The 20,420-nt window shown below is 44.5% G+C and overlaps 1 protein-coding gene across 7 annotated transcripts in view; it reads left to right on the forward strand.

The window, feature by feature from the left end:
- Positions 1-20,420, forward strand: part of LOC108242201 (nck-associated protein 5) — a 147,056-nt gene that overhangs the window by 20,331 nt on the left and 106,305 nt on the right. Inside the window, exon 1 of one of the 7 annotated variants that reach the window (XM_017426906.3) lies at positions 2,377-2,651. The exons of 5 other annotated variants lie outside the window; for them this stretch is intronic. Coding sequence is in view for 1 of the 2 variants with exons in the window: in XM_017426903.3 (XP_017282392.1) it covers positions 5,354-5,422 (69 nt within the window). In the remaining variant the exon portion in view is untranslated. Of the gene's footprint in view, positions 1-2,376; positions 2,652-5,291; positions 5,423-20,420 lie in introns of those variants that run through there. One more of the 7 variants, XM_017426903.3, reaches the window with a different exon arrangement.

Here is a 20,420-nt window from a genome sequence, read left to right on the forward strand (position 1 = left end):
GACTTCTTGAACCAAATCACAGACGTCCCCCCTCGTTTTGGTAAAAGTCTTTCTTCTTGGGCTGCCTGTCAGCTGTCTCTACTTGTAGCGACCCCGGGTTTGATACTTCATGCGTCTCCATCTTTCAGCACTTATGGTGAAAACACAGAAAGCCGCTGCCGTAAAGCATGTCGCAAACCCACACGTAAAGCAGCGTCATGTCGCAAAACGGAGGTTCTTCGCAAAATAGTTACTTTTTCTTCTTATTTATCACTTATATAAACAAAGTGACAACACTAATACATTCGTCGTAGCCTACATTATGAAATATTTACATGAATCATTGATACAATTATGATAGAAGAAAATATATCACGATAGACACTTTTCTATTGTCCCCACGATATGTATCGTTATATCAGTTGGTTAGCTATGGCAGTGTGTATTCAGAGATTACTTTCTGGGACTTTTATTCATTTCATTTCCTTTATTTAAGCAGATTAAAACTCCACTGAGATTGAAATCTTGTTTCCGAGTGGGCATATGTTAGCAGTATTTTGCTAACAGACACACAAGCCGTTACTCTAATTATCTTTTAGTGGAAGCTGATTGAAGCCAAATTTCTGCCCTCACTCCTTGTCTTAGTTGGTCTGGGAAGAGTTTTTTATTTTTTAAAAGGTCCATCGAATGACTTCCTTTGCCGTCCACACAAACCTTCCCATTTTTCCACGTTGACTCTGAAACGCTGCATAAATTCAAAGGAACATCGTTCTTTTTTTCTTCTTCTGTTAAATAGCTGATTTACGACCTTTTTTGAAAGAGCTCAAGGCTGTTCTCGTTTCACGATGTTCCGACTGAAGCTTGAGCAACACGACGTTGGACGTGTGCCTTCACGTACGCAGCCATTTCGGGGGTTTGCATGCGAGTCGCGTTTACTTTAAATGAGCTTGTTTTCCTCACGGGCGAGCCTGAAGACAAGGTGAGACGCATTCGTGAGGCCTGAGTGAGTCCTTCCTGTGGGATCGCCTCACCTTTTACCTGACAGACCTGTCAGGTGAGTTAACAGCTGTTTCTGCAGAACGAAGCCTCCGGGCACCTGGAGACTCGTAGCTTATAAAGAACTACAATGTTCATCCTTTTAACGTCTACTCATTAGTCTGCCCATCAGTTTCTGAACAAATGATTTCTTGGGTGTTTGAACCTCCAGTAATGACCCGTAATTAATCCCCACCGGAGGAAAATTAATAAAATATTCAGGAAAGTAATCACTGGTTGTACATCTACAACTGATTACCATTTGGAGTCAAAAAATGGGCATAATTCTGTCAATTGTACAGATATTGAGCTAAGGTTTGGGGTGGTAGTAGCTGAGACCGATCCCCAAACGCAGACTCCAACGTTGGAGTCAACGGTTTCAGCGAAATGTCTCGTGAACCACTGGGCAAATTTTAATGAAACTCCCAGGAAGTGGATTTAAATCCACAACTGACTGATTCAAGATGGCTGCGACATCAAACTGATATTGATACAGACACCGATATGAAAATTTAAAGTGGTAGTAGCTGAGAGTCATTCAAAACACATCATGGTCTAAGTCGCTAGGCCTTTAATTATTACTGTAAAGCAGGAGTGGGGCAGCCTCTTATAAAAGGGTTCTAATGCCTTGTAGGCCAAAAAACACCCCAAAAAACTCAACATCTAATGGTGTTTGTATGATAAAACTGATGGTAAGATATATCGGAGCCAGGATGAGGGTCAGTGAACGCAACACGAGTGGTCAATCATCTGCGTGAGATTTCTCAACTTATCTTACTCTAAATCTTTGGCATTAGGGGTGAATCATAGGCCTTTAATTTATAATATAATTAAGTATTTTTCCATTGATCTTGTGGAAACTGTGACAAACGAACGGTCTCATTTGGTGTACCCAAACATTCCTTCCTCTCCAGATTCAATCTTCTGGCCTTTTCATTCGTGCAATAATGCTTCTTTGATGACAAACCTCCAGCCTTTTATCATATAGTCGTGTTTCTGTAATTCAGAGCTCAGTTGTTCTCAGCTTGGATTGGTTCCCCTCTGCTGTAATGGTTTAAAGGTGAGAACTGGACCGGAGCCACCAGCCTTTAAACCATTTGGTTATCGTTCGCTTTCACAACGTTTGGCTCCGCACCCGCGATGGAATCTTTGGATGATAAACATTTAGTCACCTCCAGGAATGACTCAGGGCAGGGCGGTGATTGTTGCACCAGCATCACCTCGGCTGCCTTTCAGACAGCTGAGCGGCGGTGTGAAAGCGACGCCGCATGAGCTCATGAATTCCTCCGCGAGGCTCGCCCAGGTGCTCACTGAAAGATGAGTTTGTAATCTGTTTCTGCACGAATACTGCCTGTCACTCAGCTGGCATTAATTACCGTGACAGACACGAGTCGTGAGCGTAAATCTCTGTGGGAACAAACAGCGTTTATAGGTTACATTTCAGGTTTGCTGCTGCGGCGAACGGAGGACGTCTGGGGTCAGCATCCTGGGAATTGGTTCTGGAGTCAATTTTTGTGTCCAGTTCTGTAAATTATCCACCGAAGAATAATTTTCTTCTTGGTTAGATTTCAACAAAACTGATCAGTAGACACTTAGGCCGCGTTTTCACCTCTCCTTCACACGCAAGCAACCTCTTGGTAAGAAACTGATTCAATTAATTTTAAAAATTTTGGTTTAAAACACGTTTTTTATAAAGAATAACGTTAAATCGTGTCGATTTAAAATGCAAAGCTTTTCAGAAACAGTCACGAAGTAGCCAGATTTGTATAATTTTGTGCCATAAAACTTTTGCTTGTGTACTAAAATGGGAACTGTGTAAACTTTAATTGATCTTAAAAGAGCAACAATGACTTTAGAATAATCTTGACATGAAGTAAGGAAGTTCTTTCTGTTTTTACGTGTTGGCGTGAATGGTTTTGTTTAAGCTAATGTCAACTGGACAGGAAGATGTTTGACGTGGCGTTAACTGTTTTTCTTAAAAAGTAAATTTAGCATCCACCTTGGTTTGTAGTTCCTGGGCACTGTTGGTCACATTAACGACTTTACAATTCGGAGAACTAGGTGACCTTCTTTGCCCAAAAGGGTCCAATCAGCTCTCATTAAAGTTCAGTTTTACTCCCTGAATTGGTACTTTTACAACAGGACATTTGGACCCAAATTTGCCGGGAGTTTATTTGCATATTGTGTAAAGGATATGCAAATTTTGTCACAATTTAGTCCCAAACTGTCAATACGTTTGCTGTTCTTTTCATTTGTGATTCTTGGCACGCGAACCAGGAAGGTCTGATTCTCTTGCCTCCAGCGCCTCTCAAAGTTGTCTCGTATTTCTTTCTTTCTGCCTCTCAGAAACTGAATTGAGTAGGGCTCGAGATGGTCCACAACGACTCTATTACGACAAATTTCTTGCAAATTTTTAACACGTTCAAAATTCAAGCAACATAAGAGGGAGGTCCTGCAGCTCGCTCATAAAATTATGAACGTTTCGAGTCATTTCGCAGTTTATCGCCAACACTCGCAGTCAAGTGTAGGTGAAAGCTTCAGTCGTTAGCAGCTAAAAGCTCATTTATAGCATGGTTCCTTAAAGGTGTCCCTGTTGGTTGTCCTACTGACACAGAAACGCCAACAGCTGGTTTTATAATGAAGATGGAGTGTGAAAAACAATTGAACAAAGAAGCTCAAGTGGTGGAAAAAACAGACAAAAACCTCTGTTTTCTTAGGACTTGGTGTTCCACGACAAAAGCAGATTTTTATTTGCTTGCACTTGTTGTTTTTTTTTGAGAGGAGTGGCCCAAATGTTTGGAAGTGTTGGTCTGATTGTGGTTTTTGGTGCAGATGTAAGTTTTAGTATCGAACTAGAAGCTTTTCGGTGTCATTCATTGCTTATTTGAGTCGATTACCCTGTTAGATTTGGGCCCGTTTGTCCACCCAGACAATCTCAGATTGAACTTGTTTTTTAGTTTGGGGAAATTTCCTCTGAAGAGTAATTTCTGCGCAGTCAGAGAGGAACTCCTCCAATCAAGCCGACCGAAAATAAACCATGATTAGAGGATAGTTGGGAGCGAAACGTTGCAAAGTTTCCATAACAGCCTCCACAATTTCCACTCAGATTGAGAAAACTGTCATTATCTATTGTGTAGCTTCGACCAGACCACTGTGAGAAAAAAAACAAAACCGGCAATCTGAGATTCAGAGCTAAGGGTGTCATTCAGGAAGGCTGGTTAGTGGATTCATCCTGGAACAAGACGGCTGGAAAACAATAGGAAAACAATCGGTGACATTTTGGAGCAGCCATGAAACTCCTGAATACGTGGCACGATCGTCTGAGGCTAACAGAAGTTCAACTGGTCAGCTTTTTATACATTTCATCTGTTTTAGAGACATTTAAGCAGCTGGTTTGAAGCTGAATCTTTAAGAGTTTAAACTTTCTGCAACATTGTTTAATACGGCTTGGTATTTATGGCAGGTATTTAATGGGTACCTGGTAAGAACAGGGTAACCAGTCACTTTGTAAAAGCTCAGTATGTACGGGGATCTAAAGGGGTGCGTACCCTGTAAGTACAAGCTAAAAAGTCACTCTTTAAGGTAATTGTAGGGCTGTTTTACTATCAAACTTAATTTTTGTCAGGTAACAGTTCCAAGGCATGACATTTGAATGAATTGGTGACAGATTCTGCAAACTTTGGACTGGTTTTAGTCTCTAGGAGAGGTTTTTGTTGGTCTGGTTGGTTTTGTTTATCGAAGATACTCTGATATAAACCACTGGATCGTCTGCGAAGAAATTCTATAAAGTTCATACGTTCGTACTGCAGGTTTAAAAGTCTCAGGTTGTCTTTTCAGAGCATTATAAAGTAACTGTGTGTTAAGACGGGGAAGGACAACAGATCTTGAGTCATTTTTGTTTATCAAACTGCAGAGCTAAACTAAAGCAGCAGCTGCAGAAAGCGTCAGAGCTCTGCTGAAACATGTTAATGTTTTATGTCCTAACATGCACGCACAGCTACCAGATCGTCTCTGCTTTGTCCACAAACACTTAAAATCTCGTACACATACATCCTCCTGGGCGGCGAACCACTTATTCGCCCAGGTGATTTTAATCCAACTCGACTCGGTGGTTAAATATTGACCAGATCTGATGTGGGCTCACAGACGAGGCACTTTGCTGCCAAGGCTGCACCGCTGCCTGCTGCATCAGCGGCCTGACGCACACATTCAGCGCAACACACACGCACGTGCGCGCTTGGCGGCTGGCAGCAGCTGAGAGTCAGAAAGGCAGCTGGGGCAGAAGTGGAGAACGAAGCGGAAGAAGAGGACGGCGAGCAGACTGTAAAACGGACGAGGGATGAGCCAGTTTGCGGACCGCGGCGTCGGATCGGCCCGTGGAAGGATCCCTCTGCTGGAGCTGCTGGCGGTGAGTGTTGGGTCGGTCCCGCCATGCATGCATCCATCCCTCCAAGCGCTTCCTCCGACACGGAGATATCTGGGACAGGAAGCAGGCCGACTGCAGCTGGATGTAGGTCTTACTGGGCGATAATCAGGTCAACATCCTGCCCTCCGGCGTGCCCGAATCCACAACCACCTACGCTGCTCGTGGCCCAGAGCCGAGGCAGGAACTGCTCCGGGTTAGACATGCAAGGAAGTGGGAGTGGTGAACGTGTAATCCATGAATGAATCCAAGAAGTTTGTAAGATCGAATTACAATATTACAGCGCGTCAGTCATTTCCACGTTTATAAGAACGGAAGGCAATCTGTCCAATTTTTAGCCTGACCTTGACGCATTCATGGATCAGAAACCAAAGTTCTTGCGCGAAGCGATAAAAGCGCGTTCCGTTTGTAGGTCACCATCCGACAAGCTGTGACTGCGTTTGATTAGATGCGAGAACCGAGCTCGTTTTGTGTTTCCGACGCTGAATCGGGGGACCTGTCTGCCATCTGCACAGGTTTAATCCATGTGGTTGGGATGATTTTTGACACATGACAGGCTGTTACTTTGTGCCTCTTCGTATGTGAGGATCTGAAGGAGAAACCAGTTTCTAAAAATAAAACTCGGATGTCTGAGGGTGCTTTTCAGCCATGACAGTGCTCTGATTCTATTGGCCAAGGGTTTCTGACTTACTGGATTGGCAAGGAGAGCTTATTTCTAGTGGAAACAAATCAATAAAGAGAAATAAAATGGATTACTTCTGGGGCGATATCCCACTCGTCTTTGTGCGTCCTCTGAGTTCCTAAGCCAGGGGTGTTTTGTGCAGATCCAGGGGCTCTCGATCTCTCTGCCACAGCATGGACCCAATTATGCAGACAAATGTCTCAGCTGAGCTGCAAGACTCCATATATCTCTTATCTAATTACATTAACAGGAGCTGGATAGTGACTAATGGCTTGTGGAGGAGGAAGGGGAGGAGGAGGAGCGTGAAATGTACGAGTGGCTGGAGAGGCTGGGATGCATGGTTGCATTTTTCCATCCCGCTTCAGACGCTGATCCCTCTGCCCCCCCCACCCCACCCCAATCGTAGAATTTTTTCCATCCTTACAGACTTATGTTGCTGAAACGTTTGCGTAGTCAGCACTAAAACTTTGATCAAAACAATTTATTTCTTATTAGCCATTTGGTTTTTCCATATTGTTGATTTACCGTGTAATTATGCGTCTTTTTTCAGTGGTTTTAGTTCTGTTACTGGTTTCTTTTTAGTTTGTTCTGCTTCAATAACTCAAAACAGCTTCATCTGACCGTCACCTCAAGCACAATTACACACAAAAGCAATCCATTTAAACTAATACAGCTAAATTGTTTACGTCTTCGTCAAATGCGTTAATTTAAAAAGGGTGAATCTTTGTTCTGATGGCTTATTTGAAAGCTATTGGAGCGAAGTGGTCAGATTAAGAAGATTAGAGTGGATTGTGGGATACAAAGACCTACCTCCTTCTTAAATGCAGGCTTTTAAAAGCCTGTTGGTGAGAACAATACTGCAGAACCAACGTGTTTCATAGAGAGGCACACCGGAGAAAGTGCCAATGCGTTTCTAAAGCCCTTAATGTTCTTAAATCCACACTTAGACAAGTTAATAATTGACTGTTTATAGTCTTTCTTACCAATTCTGCAAGAAAACGGCCAATGGGTCACAGAAAAACACCAACTATTGCAAACTAAATCTGTGATCTGGTATCCACTACGTTAAAAAGTCTGTATGAATAGAGTTAAAACCTCATATCATGGGATTGTATCTGAATTCACCAGAAAATATTCCTTGCAGGAAAAAAAACAGATGACAGGAGATTGACAGGACACCAGTTTGAAGGCATACGTGCACAAAACCGTTGTCAAGAACTCAAAATGCTGCTGGTTTTTACATTCCCGAATAAGGTAAAAACAATAAAATCAAACAATAGCCGCGTCCCATTTCCCAGCGTTAGTCTTGCCCCTAAATTTCAGGTGCTTTGTTTTCGTTTGAGGTCATGAGAAGGGGCAGTGGTTGAAGTATTTCAGGAAGCAATGGGACACTCCTTCACCGCCACCCATTCCTTTCATGGAAGCAGACACAAGTTGTTTTAGAGTTTTAATCGGCCATTCAGGGATTCAACTTGTAACAGATAATATATTTTTGATAATTAAGAAATACTGAACATTAGAATACATGAAAGTAGACATTTACAATGGTTGTTGTGGCAGGAAGGCATTTTTCCTTTGCTTGGACAGCTTGTAAACATTTGCTTGAAGTGTGTTCCTGAAAACTATCAGGTTGTAGGTCCAGACAAGTCTTTTCCCCATGGGGTCTACTTGACCCGCCATAGATTCAGAGGCTTTCCATTGGCTGGTCCTACCCGCTTCCAGCTCAGTTTTTAGGACGTACCCAATCGAGGTTCCAGGTGAGTCGCTCCGAGCCGATTAATTGGCCAAGGAGCCGCGTCACTGGATGAGTCATGCTGCAAAACTGCCATTTCTACAGCCACACAGACTTGCTTTTATTCAGTTTTTATGGAACATAAGCCTTGTATATCTTCTCTGGCTTACTTTTAACTTGTATGACCAACCTTGGACCGAGCACCAGGCATGCCATGACCTCCATGTCCTCCATTGTTGGTTGTCACCAAAGAATGACATCAGGAGAGTCGAGCAGCCTCGCTATGATGATCCGGCTCACATCAAGGAGACGCTCATTTGTACGGAAGATCAGAGAAACCGTTGCGGTACACTCAACAATCGAAAAACGGCTTAGCCCCCTACCCCTCAATCACAGAAAAGAACTGAGACACCCCTACCAATTTGGCGTGAACATGCAAAATGTATCAGTAGAGGTTGTTTTTGTAGAGTCACGTCATAGTTTGAGCTCATTTTTCACGCTTAAAGTCAATTTAAAGACATTTAAATGTCTAGGTTGACAAAGTCTGCTTGATTTAAAGCCCCGAAGACCAGATATTCGCAGAATGAACAGACGTAAGTCAACAAAAAACTGGTCGAAAAGGAAAATATTAATGTTTTTGGAAAAGCCCACAATGACTCAAAGACGTCTGATTTGTGTATTTAGTGATAAAGTTAAAGTTTGGACCGTTTCTCGCAACAATCCTTGCATAATACGATCGAGCAACTGGACGAAATCTGCTTAAAAACCAAGACCTGAGTCCAATTTATCAACTCTGTCGTTTCAAACTCGATGAAAGACGTTTGCAAGTAATCTGCTCTGAAACGGTTTTTCTTTTTTCTTTTTTACTTCCTGCCAGTGTGTCCATGGTAAACATGTCAGGCTGTTGGCGTAAATATGGACTCAGCAGACGCATTTGTTAGACGTGGAAAACAAAAACGAAGAAGAAAATATGGATTTAATGTTGTGTTCATCTTAGACTGAGGAGATTTGAAACAGAAGGGGGAAAAAAAAAAATAGACATTATGTCTCTGTCAAATTACTGTTTTCAATAAAATACGAGTCTGAGACGTGAATTTGGACCGGACTTTGGAGTTTTCGGCTGCGACAAAGAAAAGATGAGCGACTTGCCAGCTGCAGGACATTAAAGCTAATTATGGATGGTGGGGCGACAGCTGGAAGGGGAAGTTTAAAAAAAAAACAAAACAAAGAAGTATGAAATCTTTAGAAAAACATTTAGCCTTTTCCCTGTGTGAAGTTTAATTACGGCGGCGGGAAGTCGCAGTTTGATTGATGGGAAGATTGCTCGTTTGCACAAAAGCACCACGTCTTGATTTTATTTATTCCGACTGTGGAAAACGAGCTGTTTGACATTTAAAATATACTGCTGTGAACAAACGGACTCAGCAGTTCCAGATTCATAAATCTAAACGCTTTGATAACTTTTCTTTCTGGTGGAAGATGAATGAATGTGAAAGAAATGCCATTTATTGGAATTATTTTATTTATTCACTTATTGTCCCCTGCTGCTGAAAGGTTTTAATGTACTCGTTCACAAAAGTTTGACCAAAATGGCTACAGCTTTGATTTCTGAACATATTGGTTTAAAAATATCAATTTATTTACATTATTCTGTCATGACGGGTGGTTTAGGGCATTTTCTTTCCAAAATTGAAGGGAAAAAATGACTGCATTGACATGAACCATACATTTCCTAATGAGGCACAGTAATTGATATGGTAATTTAAATCAAGCTAATTGTGTTTCTTTCTTTTAATTGTCACTTTTCATTATTTTCCGGTCAGTGAGCGGGGCAGGTGTCGGCCGCTTCCTGTTTGTCTCTGAGAGCTTCTGAAAGTGGACGTACAGGAGCTCAGCGGTCTGCTGGCTCATATTACAATATGCTAATGCTCCTCAGCTGCAACCTGCACCACCCTCCTGCTTCTCCACACACACACACACACTCACACACACACACACAAGCCCCCGGGGCAGCCATGGGAGGGCCGTGAAAAGGAAGCAGAGATGATTAATTAACTCTGCCCTCGTTTTGATACGGCCTTATTGGCTTTCAACACCTCGGATTCAGCTCCAGAGCTTTGCATAGATTATCCTCCCACCGCCTAAACAGACACACAAGCACACTTTCCAAAAAATATTGAGGTCACGTTGTCTCTCTTGATACGGTGAATGTGCTTTTTTTTAGACGACTAAAAGATTTAACTTAATAGCTTTTTAAGTCCAAGATATTCATCTCCACAGGAAGTCTCGTTGAAATGATAACAATTAATATCTTACTTGTTGTAGATGTCTCTTTGAGGGACCTCTGTTTGGAGAAATGGACTTTAATTCTGATGAGCTACTCCTAGCCGTCGATTGTCTTAAAACTTTGACTTGAACGCCGTTTTATAAACTTGTACATTGCCATCAGTTTCCCAATTACACGATGATTCCTGCAGAAATGAAATATTCCTGCTGGAAGAGGCCATCAAACGGCAACAGGAAGTAGCATTGCTAGCCTTTTATTTCCATAAAATTCAGCGTTTTTTGTTAAGCAAACCTGACTGTGATGGAAAGATTAAGATAAGAGACATTTAAGACTTCAGTGAATGAAACTCCGTTTATTCAAGGTCCAAAATATTTCTTCAAGGCATGGTGGAGGTACAGTCACAGTATGGGCTTGTTTCCTTATAAGTGAAGCCTGAAAGCCTTGCAGTCATTCATAAAATTTAAATTTTTAAAAAATAAGGGATAAAGCCTTGTATACACAAGATTGTGAAGAGCCTGAGGTCTTTAAGGAAAGCATATCGCCCGCCTCCGTCGTTTAACAGATGATATAAGTCAAACTCTGACATGAACGAAGTTGTAGCCACTATGTGTTGGGAACAACTGTCAGCTACTACCACGCCGAATCTGAGCTCCATTTCTGTAAAACTGACCAAGTTAGGGCTGGAGATGAATGGAGTTAATCGGTTGTAGATGTACATCAGAGTTTCATTAATAACCATCCAGGTAGGTGAGATATTTTGGTGACAGAATGGAACACAAACCCAAGCAAAACGGCAACAATGAGGTAAAAACGATTATAAAACAACAACTTGATCTCTTTTTCAGCGTCACTCCTGCGCTCCTTGCTCAGACCAGCCTTCATTTTGGTATTTTGGGTCAAAATGAAAGCTTGGGTTGTTGAAGGAGCCATCTACAGCAGCCTTTTTAGAGAACCCCAGTTCCACAGATCTGAGCTCTCACTTGAAGTAGCAGGACACTGTGTGGATAAAACAGGCGCTTAGTGTTTATTTTGTGTGCGTTCATGCGTGCTGTAGCATCAGTGCTTCCTCATGTGTAAGCAAATATGGTCATCTTTCATCGGGTTCGTGATCGCTGTGGACTCCAGGTGCTCCAGCTGCTTTTGTCCTCTCCGCGTCCCGTCCCTGACCCACAGTCCTCTGCGTCCCCCCGGTGCCTTTTTCTATTCAGCTTTTGAGAACAGACAGCTCTGCAATATTGAAGTGGCTGTCAGACAAAAACAACTGACAGCCACTTCTCGTTTCCTGCCTCCTTTAGGAGCTTTCATCTGCTCTCCTTCTGTGCGAACTCGACGTCTCTGCACTCGTTGCTCGCGTGCTCGCGTTTCATCATCCTCTTCCTCCCCAACAAAAGATCACCTGCCTGGCTGTGTGATGTGTCACATGGTGGAAGCCCTGAGGGAAAACCCGCGGCCTCATGTGGAACTCTGTAACTTCGGCGTCACGACTGGCTCCTATTATCCCACACAATGACTTCTGCTCTGCTTTGTGTTTGTGGTTTTTTTAAAAAAAGAAAACAGGTTTTATTAAACGTGACATGTTTTACAGAAAACATGCCGGTGGTTATTTTCGTGGCATGAACCGCTCCCTGGGATGTTTCTCCTTCTGTATCCCTGCGCCGAGACTCCCTCGTATGCAAACACGGCAACAAAAGCCGAAGTCTGTCCCCGGCCTCAAACTGCTGCTTCACAACGAAGCGTTTTGTACGCAGGGAGCCTCGTTCGCTCCGACGTGGCTAATCCGTTCTGTCAGAAGTGGTTGCGGTTGATGCTGGCCTGGTTTCCGCTCCGTGGAAAGTCGACCAGTTGAAAACAGGCCGGGTTGCGTCGGTCACCTGTTGGCCACGCTCACCCCATCGCCCCCGCAGGCGGAAGAAAAGTGACCTTTTTATTCCCGTTAGGTCCGTTTACTGCTCGCTCGTGGAGGCTTTAAGATTATTTAGTCCCACTGCTCCTTCAGCCCTCATCGTTACAGAATTCAGACCATCTGAATTTGTATTTTGCTGCAAAAGATCTCCAATCTTATCCACGTCTGAGAGCACAAGCGGCTGGAAACTTGCCGACTTGTTGGTATTCCATTTTTTATTGGATCAGCTGCATCACATTGTTAAACTTGGAGGTCTATACTTTTCATTGCAGCTGAATTACTGCCAGTAACAAACTAATTGTCTATTAAAAAAGAAAAAATAAGGAATTTCTCACCAGGAATGTATTAGTTTATTTTCCCAAAACAGGCGTCCATGTTGTGTTTTTTTTGTTTTCTTCTTGTGGTTTTACTCACGGTCTTTTTCGTCTGGTTCCACCCTTTTTAAACGGAGGGTCTTGGTGGACCTCAGTGGACGGGCAAAGATGACGAAGTTTGGTTAGTTAAAGACGCCAGCTTCACGATTGAGCGAACATCAGAGCAGATGCAGAACAACGAATCGGGGCTTCGTCAGTCTGAACTGCTCCAATGGGAAGCAACTGAATGTCAGTCGAAATGGCTTCTTCTTCTCTGATTATGCGCCGAGTTTTGATCTCTTAAGTTGTTGTTAGTGACTCTTTCAGTGTGACTGTCCTGACCCAATCTGCGGTTGATTTTGGCCGCTCATATTGGAGCCAAAAGGCTTGCTGGTCAAACGCTCGAATGCAGTGAGACCTTAAGGATGTCCATGACCTGGCTCTTTAGTCCTAATCCTGAATCTTACTGGGCTGTAAATGTTGCCAACAAACTAACTAACATCAAACCCTTCTCAGTTTAATTTCTGTAATTCTAGATTGTCAAAGGTGAAACTTTTCTAAGGCAGACGTTCATATCTGGTGTCCCATGTGTTTCCAAGAGGAAAATTTGGATATTTTCTCGCAGTTTCGCGTCTTCAATTCGTCCCCTCACAGTCCCAGCTCAGTGGGACACATGCTTTAGTTCACCTGCTGCGGCTCAAGCATCATCCATGAAGATTGACTTGATTTCCAGGAAGAAATGCTCATGTATAGAAATTTTCACAGAGAGTTTAGACTACATGGATGCATCTTTTAGTTGTGTAGCAACAACAAACAAAGCTTCGGACCTTTCCTTTCTGTCTTTTGGAAGCAGAACTTGACTTGAAGCATCAAAGACTGATTGAATATGTGCACCAAACTTTGTTTTTTTCAGTGCGCAGAACTTTTTTCCAGGGTGTTTTCTCCCACATTTTCTTGATGAATATTTAACGCTGGTGGTTGTTGTGAAGCGAAGCGTTTGTTTTATCATTTTCCCTTTGGATCAAATCCTCAAACAGCCGTTAAAGTCAAGTAAATCCAGGTCAATGGACTGGTTAATGTAGTTCCTTAAGCATATTTTTGTCTTAACACCAGTGTTCAAAGCCATTTTTTAAAGATCTTCTTAGCTAAATAATAAAAAAATGGATTTGCTGATGTAAAAATGCCAATAAAAAGGTTGGAGTAGATTCATTGATGCTGATATTTGTCTGTTTGTTTTGCCATTACGACGCCCCATTACTGTTATGTCAACTTCAGATTTAGGTCTCTGTCCTTAAGAGGCGCCGCTCACACTGAACACGAACAAGAAGAATCAATATCATCTGCATGCGAGCCCTCCGCTTTATTGAGTCTCCGTCACTTTTCAAAGAGGTCGTATGATCTCCGTGCCTTTCACGAGTCCATAACTCAGCTTTACGGCGACGCGCTTTGTGGCCGCTCGGCGGTTTTCCCGGATCCGCTCGCCGCGGCCGGACGTCAGATCGGTGATTGGGGTTTTATGAGGCGGACAGAGCCTCAGGTGAACTGGAGTGAATGAGGGATGGTCCCCGGGGCCGACTGTCTGCCGTGTCAGCGGTCAACGATCGCCTTTGTGTGTGGTCATTGTGGTCACCGAGCGGCTATTGTTGGAGCCGGGGGTGGGGGGGTGGGGCTATCGAACTGCAACCAAACATCCATCTGCCACAACAGCTGAGGGAGCCGATGTATTTCCACGCAGGAAATTATGCAGCACAAACAGCCCCCCTATGATTATTTCATTACTTTCATTTCTTTGGGATTATCATCAATTTGAAGGAAATGGCTCGGATGAGATAACAGCCCCAACAAAGCGGTCCGTATTTATCATTAGTTTAATATTTCAAACCGGGTTTTATTTTGGGGGCATTTCCTGAAGGGGGTATTCAGTCTCCTCCATCCATTCTCTAATATTCCTGCCTGAGCTGAAGCATTGAGAGGGGGGGTTGCGAGTCGAGCCATATGAATTGGCGCATTATGGAGCTTTTCTCTCCCTGACCCACTTCGCCCCCCCTTGCTTACATGGCTCCAGTCCGGCACCGGGGGTCTGTGCTCACCGGTACCCTGCTCGGACGGTCTCAGGGTAACGTCTCGCAGTAAAATGGATCTGTTATGTGCACACACAAAAAAAAAAAAAAATTGCTAAAAATGAGGCGACGCTGAAAGCTTTCGGGCCTCGCTGCACAAACGGCGCGACCCGTCTTCGGCTTCTCACGTTCAACGCGGCAATTCAGAAAGCAGCGATTTCCTTCGAGTAAACGGCGGTGAAAGATCGCCGCCACCGCCGCCGCCGCCGCCGCCGAAGAGTCTCTGTTTCATCATTCTGTTCCTGTTTTATCACCTGCTGCAGAAAGGTGGATAACGCCGTTTTGTTTTGTTTTGTTTCATGAACCACTGGGTGGGTTTTAATGACTCATGAAGCAATTATCTGATGACTTTATGAAGTCAGCCCAGTTCAACATGGCCTCCAATCGACCATAGCAAACACCCATAAATGGCTGTAAGTCCAATAATTTTACAGATGTTGAGCTAAAATTTGGTGTGGTAGTAGCTGAGAGTCGTCCCCAACACATACTGAGTGCTAACAGGATTTCTGAATAAAACAAAACTAATAAAACCTTAAAGAATTGGTGTAAAGCAGGCTTTAATTTATGGTGCATTTTTGGAAGTAAATTTAGTTTTTCCAACGGTGAATCAGCACGGCTCTCATGTCCTTCGGTCTATAGCTCTACAGAGGAGTGGGCTTTTGTTTCCATATTTCCCCCCATAAATGCATCCAGTGTGGTCAATGCAGCTTGTGACCCAGAAGGGGAACAAAGCTGAAAGCTCCAGCGTGCGGTCCATAAAGCTGCGGTAAAGTAATGTTTTCAGGGGGCATCCGACGAGCCATTGTGTCCGGGCCGAATGAGGCGGCCGCCCCACGGTTGGAAAAATGGCTTCCAGAGGGTTCAGAGGATCTAAAGGGGAAGGCGGGGCGGCGGCGGCGGGGTGGGGGGCTGCCCCAGATAAGCAGGGTTAGCTGAGTAAACTCGTAATAACCATGGAACAGTGTTGTTATTGTAAGAGCAAACAGCCGGCCTGAGCTGAAGGAAACTCGAGTCCCGAGTTTTTCCCACAGTAGCGGAACTATCACCTTCGGAGTTCGACGTCCCGGGAAATGAAATCCAGAGCGCGGCATCCAAACACAAACAAATCGCGCTTCCTGTTTGGAGAGGCGGTTATGGCAGCGGCGAAGGCTGGATTTATTTATCAGATGGGACCTTTGACACAGATTTTCAAAGGGAGGTGGGAAGGGAGAGGTGCTGAAGTTATTCACACAACGCGTCTCCATCCGTCCGGGTCCAGGCGAGCTTTCGAAGCCCATTGATGTCACCTCGTCTGAGAGGTTTAATGAGAAACAGCCCCGATGTCAGATTCTCCCCCCAGCTCCCATCTGGTTGAAATAAAACAAGTATGGCGGCTAAAAATAAGCCTCCGCTTGAGATGATAACAAGGATTTACTGCCGCTGAGTGTGTAAATACAGTGTGTGGTTGGCCTCAGATTCAGATTGAAATTCCTTCCGACCTGTACAGTAAAACCCCACCAGAAGAAGTCTGCAGTAATGCCTTTTAAAATCCCCAAGAAGGGCGATTTAAATATTTTTTTCGGCCTGTTGAGTTATTGTACTCGGTCCTCCTTCGGAGCGCGGTGAGCCGTCGCCGCACTGAGAGTCACTGAGAGGTTTGCATTAACCCAGAAAATGGACGCAGCCGCGCAGAGACGATCCCCTCGCGGTGGAATCGCGGCGCTGACACGGAAAATTGAGCACAAGACTTTGTGCGGAACGTCAATCTGTGCGGCGCAGAAAAGATTTCCGAGCAGTTTTTGTAGGCGACGGGCTGGGTCGGAGATGGACTGTCAAAATGAGACGCGAAACGGTCCAGCTGAAGACTGACTTTCTGAGACGCAGTCCTGCAACAATCGGCTCGTGTATCTGTGGAATGATAGGAAAAAAAAACACGTTATCGCTTGCTGCGAACGGCAAAAATTGATGAACCGCCGGGCCGTTTTTAATGAACTACTCAAATTAACAACTGATTCACCTTTGGAATCAGCCCAGTTCAAGATGTCCGCCGCAGCTAATCAGCCTTATTTTGCTCTTCTTTTTTTTTAATCTCAAAGCTTTTTTTTTTGTTTTGAGCAAACCTGACGTCTTCATGACTAAACCTGAAATGAATGCTTAAATTTTCATAGCTTTCAACCAAGACACTTCGGTGACCGTTCGCCGCTGATGCATAATTTACTAAAGATGGCCTTATTTACATAAAAGCCTGGAGGTTTGGGTTTTCCTCGATCGGCCCCACCCACGCCGTCCCTGCAGCCTCGTCCTGTCGGCTGCTGGTCACCGTCCACCTCCCACGCAGTTTCTTTCCGGTTCAAGCGCGGACTTGTACGACCTTTTTGGCTGCAGGCCTGAATCCGCGGCGGCAGTTACCGCTCCCCCACCACCCCACAACTCATCTGGAACGATGCACTCGGCCACAAAACGGGTGATTGTGTCTGAGAAATAATTCACCTTGGCGAGCCTGACAGCAGAGGTCAAAAAGCCTCGGAAACCCATCTTTTTTTTTTTTTTTTTTTCCATTATTCTGATTCCATACGACGCCTCCACCCGAGCTGCATCCTCGCTCCATCACCGCCAGGTCAGATTGGAAATGTAGATCTGATAAATATGAGTGGCACAGGTGGGTTTGTGGATGACAGGAGCGGCAACAAACAACCCCCCCCCCCAGTTGTCACCGGCTCCGGGGGCCAATCTCCATTCCCAGATCCAGAGGTGGAGGGGGGGGAAATCAAACCAACTGACGTGAATGCTTTCCCTCGCAGGAATGCAACTCCTCGCCTCGACATCTGCCCGGCACCTGGCTCAGCTGACTAACACCCCCCACACACACACACACACACACACACACACCCCACCCCCCAGTCAATAAATCAGCCTGTGGATTAGACAGAGGAGAAGCCGTGATGAAGCCGAGGCCCGAAGCGAACGCAGCCGAACTGACAAAGATCCTGACAAACGGGCCCAAAACGACTTGAAGGCGGTTCTTCTTGTTGCCTGAGACGTTTTCTCCTCTTGTCAGCTGAACCTGAAGAGAGCAGACCATGTTTTTTTTTGTTTTTTTTTGGAAAACAGAAGCTCTTCTGGGTCAGGATGAAGTCTGACCGACGTGACGTTTCCCACTCTGACCCTCAGCTACTTCCACGTCAAACTGACCTCCTGTAGCCATTTCTGTGTTTGCTAATGATCCGCCGCGGCGACCATCTTGAAACGCAGCGACTCCAAACGCTGATCAGTTGTAGATGATTTAGTTTCTGAGAGTTTCACTGAAATATTTTGCTGACGGACGCACCCGCACACGGTCGGATCACCCGCCTCCCGGTGCGAGTCGGTAAATGTTCCCGAGGGTTTCTGCTCCCGGGAGAAGAAGCTGAATTTCCCTCCGGAAAGACAAGCTAAAATCCTCAAATGCTTCATGACGGGAAGTGAAGGTTTACCAAGCAACATCTGTTTAACGTCAGCCCTCTGTCACCTTCGCCAGGAGCTCGCTCACTCGCTCTTCTTGTAAACATTTTACCTTTTTTTTTTTTTTTTTGGAACAGAACATTTGTTTTGTTTAAACCTGAGATCAATATCCATGACAGCCACGGAGAAAATCACCGGGGAAGTCGATCGAAGTCAGCGCTCCTAAATAACCATCTGATGTTGGAACCGCATGGATTTAGTCTCGACCGCAGCTGGATTTACCAAACAATAAAACGGTGAACATGCAGCGCGTATTTTCCATATTCCTGCAGCTGAAATGACCAAATAATCCAAACGTTCCTTTCTCTGTCTCTCAGCGGTGACTGATTCGGGTAAAACGGGACACTTTAGGTTCTGTTGCTCCTCTCTGTGGATCCATTGTTTTGGTCCAAACAGCGTGACTCAATGAAAAAGACGAATCGGCCGAGTGTTTACAGCCGTTCGTGGTGATCGATGGGGGAGGAAATCGGCCTCGTTCTTTGTGTACGTTTTCACAATGATTGAGATTTATAAAAGAGAGCCAGCTGTTGACATCAGTTTGAGTCGTTCAGCTCCTGATCGCTGCTCTCTGTTTGGGTTCCTGCTCAGTTTTATTCAACAACCAAACGTCTTCTGCAGACTTTTAGCGGCTCATAAATCACAACGTTCGGCTGCCGAAACTTTTTAACTTTTACACTTTTTAAAACTTTTTCTTTCCAATCTCTTAAATGCTTTCAGAAAGCTTCAGCCACTGGCTCCATTTTTGTTTTATGCTTTTAGCTGGCCTTTTGGTACTTTCGGCTTTTTAAGCTTTAGGCTGTTCTGCTGCTTTTAGCTACTGTTTGTTTTAGCTAGCATGTTACTCGTTTTAGAGTTTGTTTTTAGTTAGCAATTTGCCCTTTAGCTATTGTTTAGCTATCGTTTTGCCCTTTTTAAGCTTTAACATCCCAGTTTCAGCTTCTTCAGCAGGTGTCATTTTTAGCTAATCTCCGTTTTCTCTTGTTTTTGTCCCGATCGTCAGATTGTGCGCCTCCTCGGCTTCTTAAGTTTTCCTCCTCTTCTTCATCTTTTATTGCAAACCTCGTCTCTCGGGTTCTGCCTCGGGACTCATCCGGGCCGTTTGGACCTCCGGCAGCTGCCCGCCCTGCTCTCCCCGTCGGTCGCAGGCTTCCTCTTCGCCTCTGTCATCGCCACTTTCCCTCCCGCCCCGACTCCACCTGGCCGCCTGATCGGCCCCCAGATGATAATAAAACCCCCGCGACCCCTCCATTTGTAAAATGTAGGTTCTGTGACAGAACAAACCTCCGCCCCGTTTCCTAGATTTCCAACCTGCCTGGAAGCGGCATGGATGGTCGCTTTGTTTTTACTTTAAAAGGCAGATTTCCCTCCACAGTAATGGGGGTAGGGTTTTCCACAGCGCCGTTTTCCAGGCTCTGGATGACAGATTAATGTCCGAGAAAAGATCTGTTGGATTCTACCAACCAGAAAGAAAACCAAGACGATCTGTTTCAAATCTCCAGTCAATGTGTTTTTATTAAAATCTATTTTAGAAGCTGACTTACTGCCCTGGGAGATACTTCCTTATCTTGGCTAAATAAATTCTCCATCTGATTTTCTGAAAACTCTCCCAGTCTTTTGGAAAAAGGTCAAAATTCTCCTGAAAAACTGCTAATTTTAGACTCTTGAAACACCCAACCAGCCTTGTTCCAAACACCAGGAAAATACATTTCCATATCTGATCTTCAGCCCCCTACTTTGTCTAAATAACATCCTTATTCCTAAAACTTTTGAACCCCCTGATTGTTCCCGTTTACCAGCCGAAGTCCTGCCGCCATCTTCTTTTCGGAGAGAAGAGGCTTTCTCCTCCTTTTTCTAAAAGTCATATCATGGAGCTTTGACTTTTGACCTGCTGACCGAGGCCTGTAGAGTCTGAGATGGAGCTCATGTCTCTGTGCATTACACAGTCTGACCTTCAGGGTGAGTTTGCTGGGAGGACGTTTTCCTCTCACTGCATAACGATGGACTTCAAAACAGTTTGGAAGCGACCTTTAACTCTGTAACAAGTTGCTTCTGTGAGGTCATTGCTGATGTCCTTCCGCCTTGGCGTTGTGTTGACGCACCTGCATGCGTTGCAGAGTTCTGCTTTTATATAAGTGGTCATAATAAAGATCAGGTAATCATTTGAAAAGAAATGCTAATGCTACAAGGACAGTTTTGAAATATCTCTTTTTCCAGTTTCTTCTGTAATTTCAAATGGCTCTTATTTTGGAAAGCTAAGCCGCCGGCGGTCGTATTTGTCGACGCAGCTGAAGACCAAGCGTACAGTACCCACAGGTGACTCCTCCACAGTGGCGGCTCTGTGGAAGTGACCGAACGCCGCTGTCAGATCTAACGGATTTCATCCCCCGGCTGCTTTTTCAGCTCTAACCCCCACCCCCCCCACCCCC

This window comes from Kryptolebias marmoratus, linkage group LG23, assembly GCF_001649575.2.
Source record: "Kryptolebias marmoratus isolate JLee-2015 linkage group LG23, ASM164957v2, whole genome shotgun sequence".
NCBI classification, from domain to species: domain Eukaryota; kingdom Metazoa; phylum Chordata; class Actinopteri; order Cyprinodontiformes; family Rivulidae; genus Kryptolebias; species Kryptolebias marmoratus.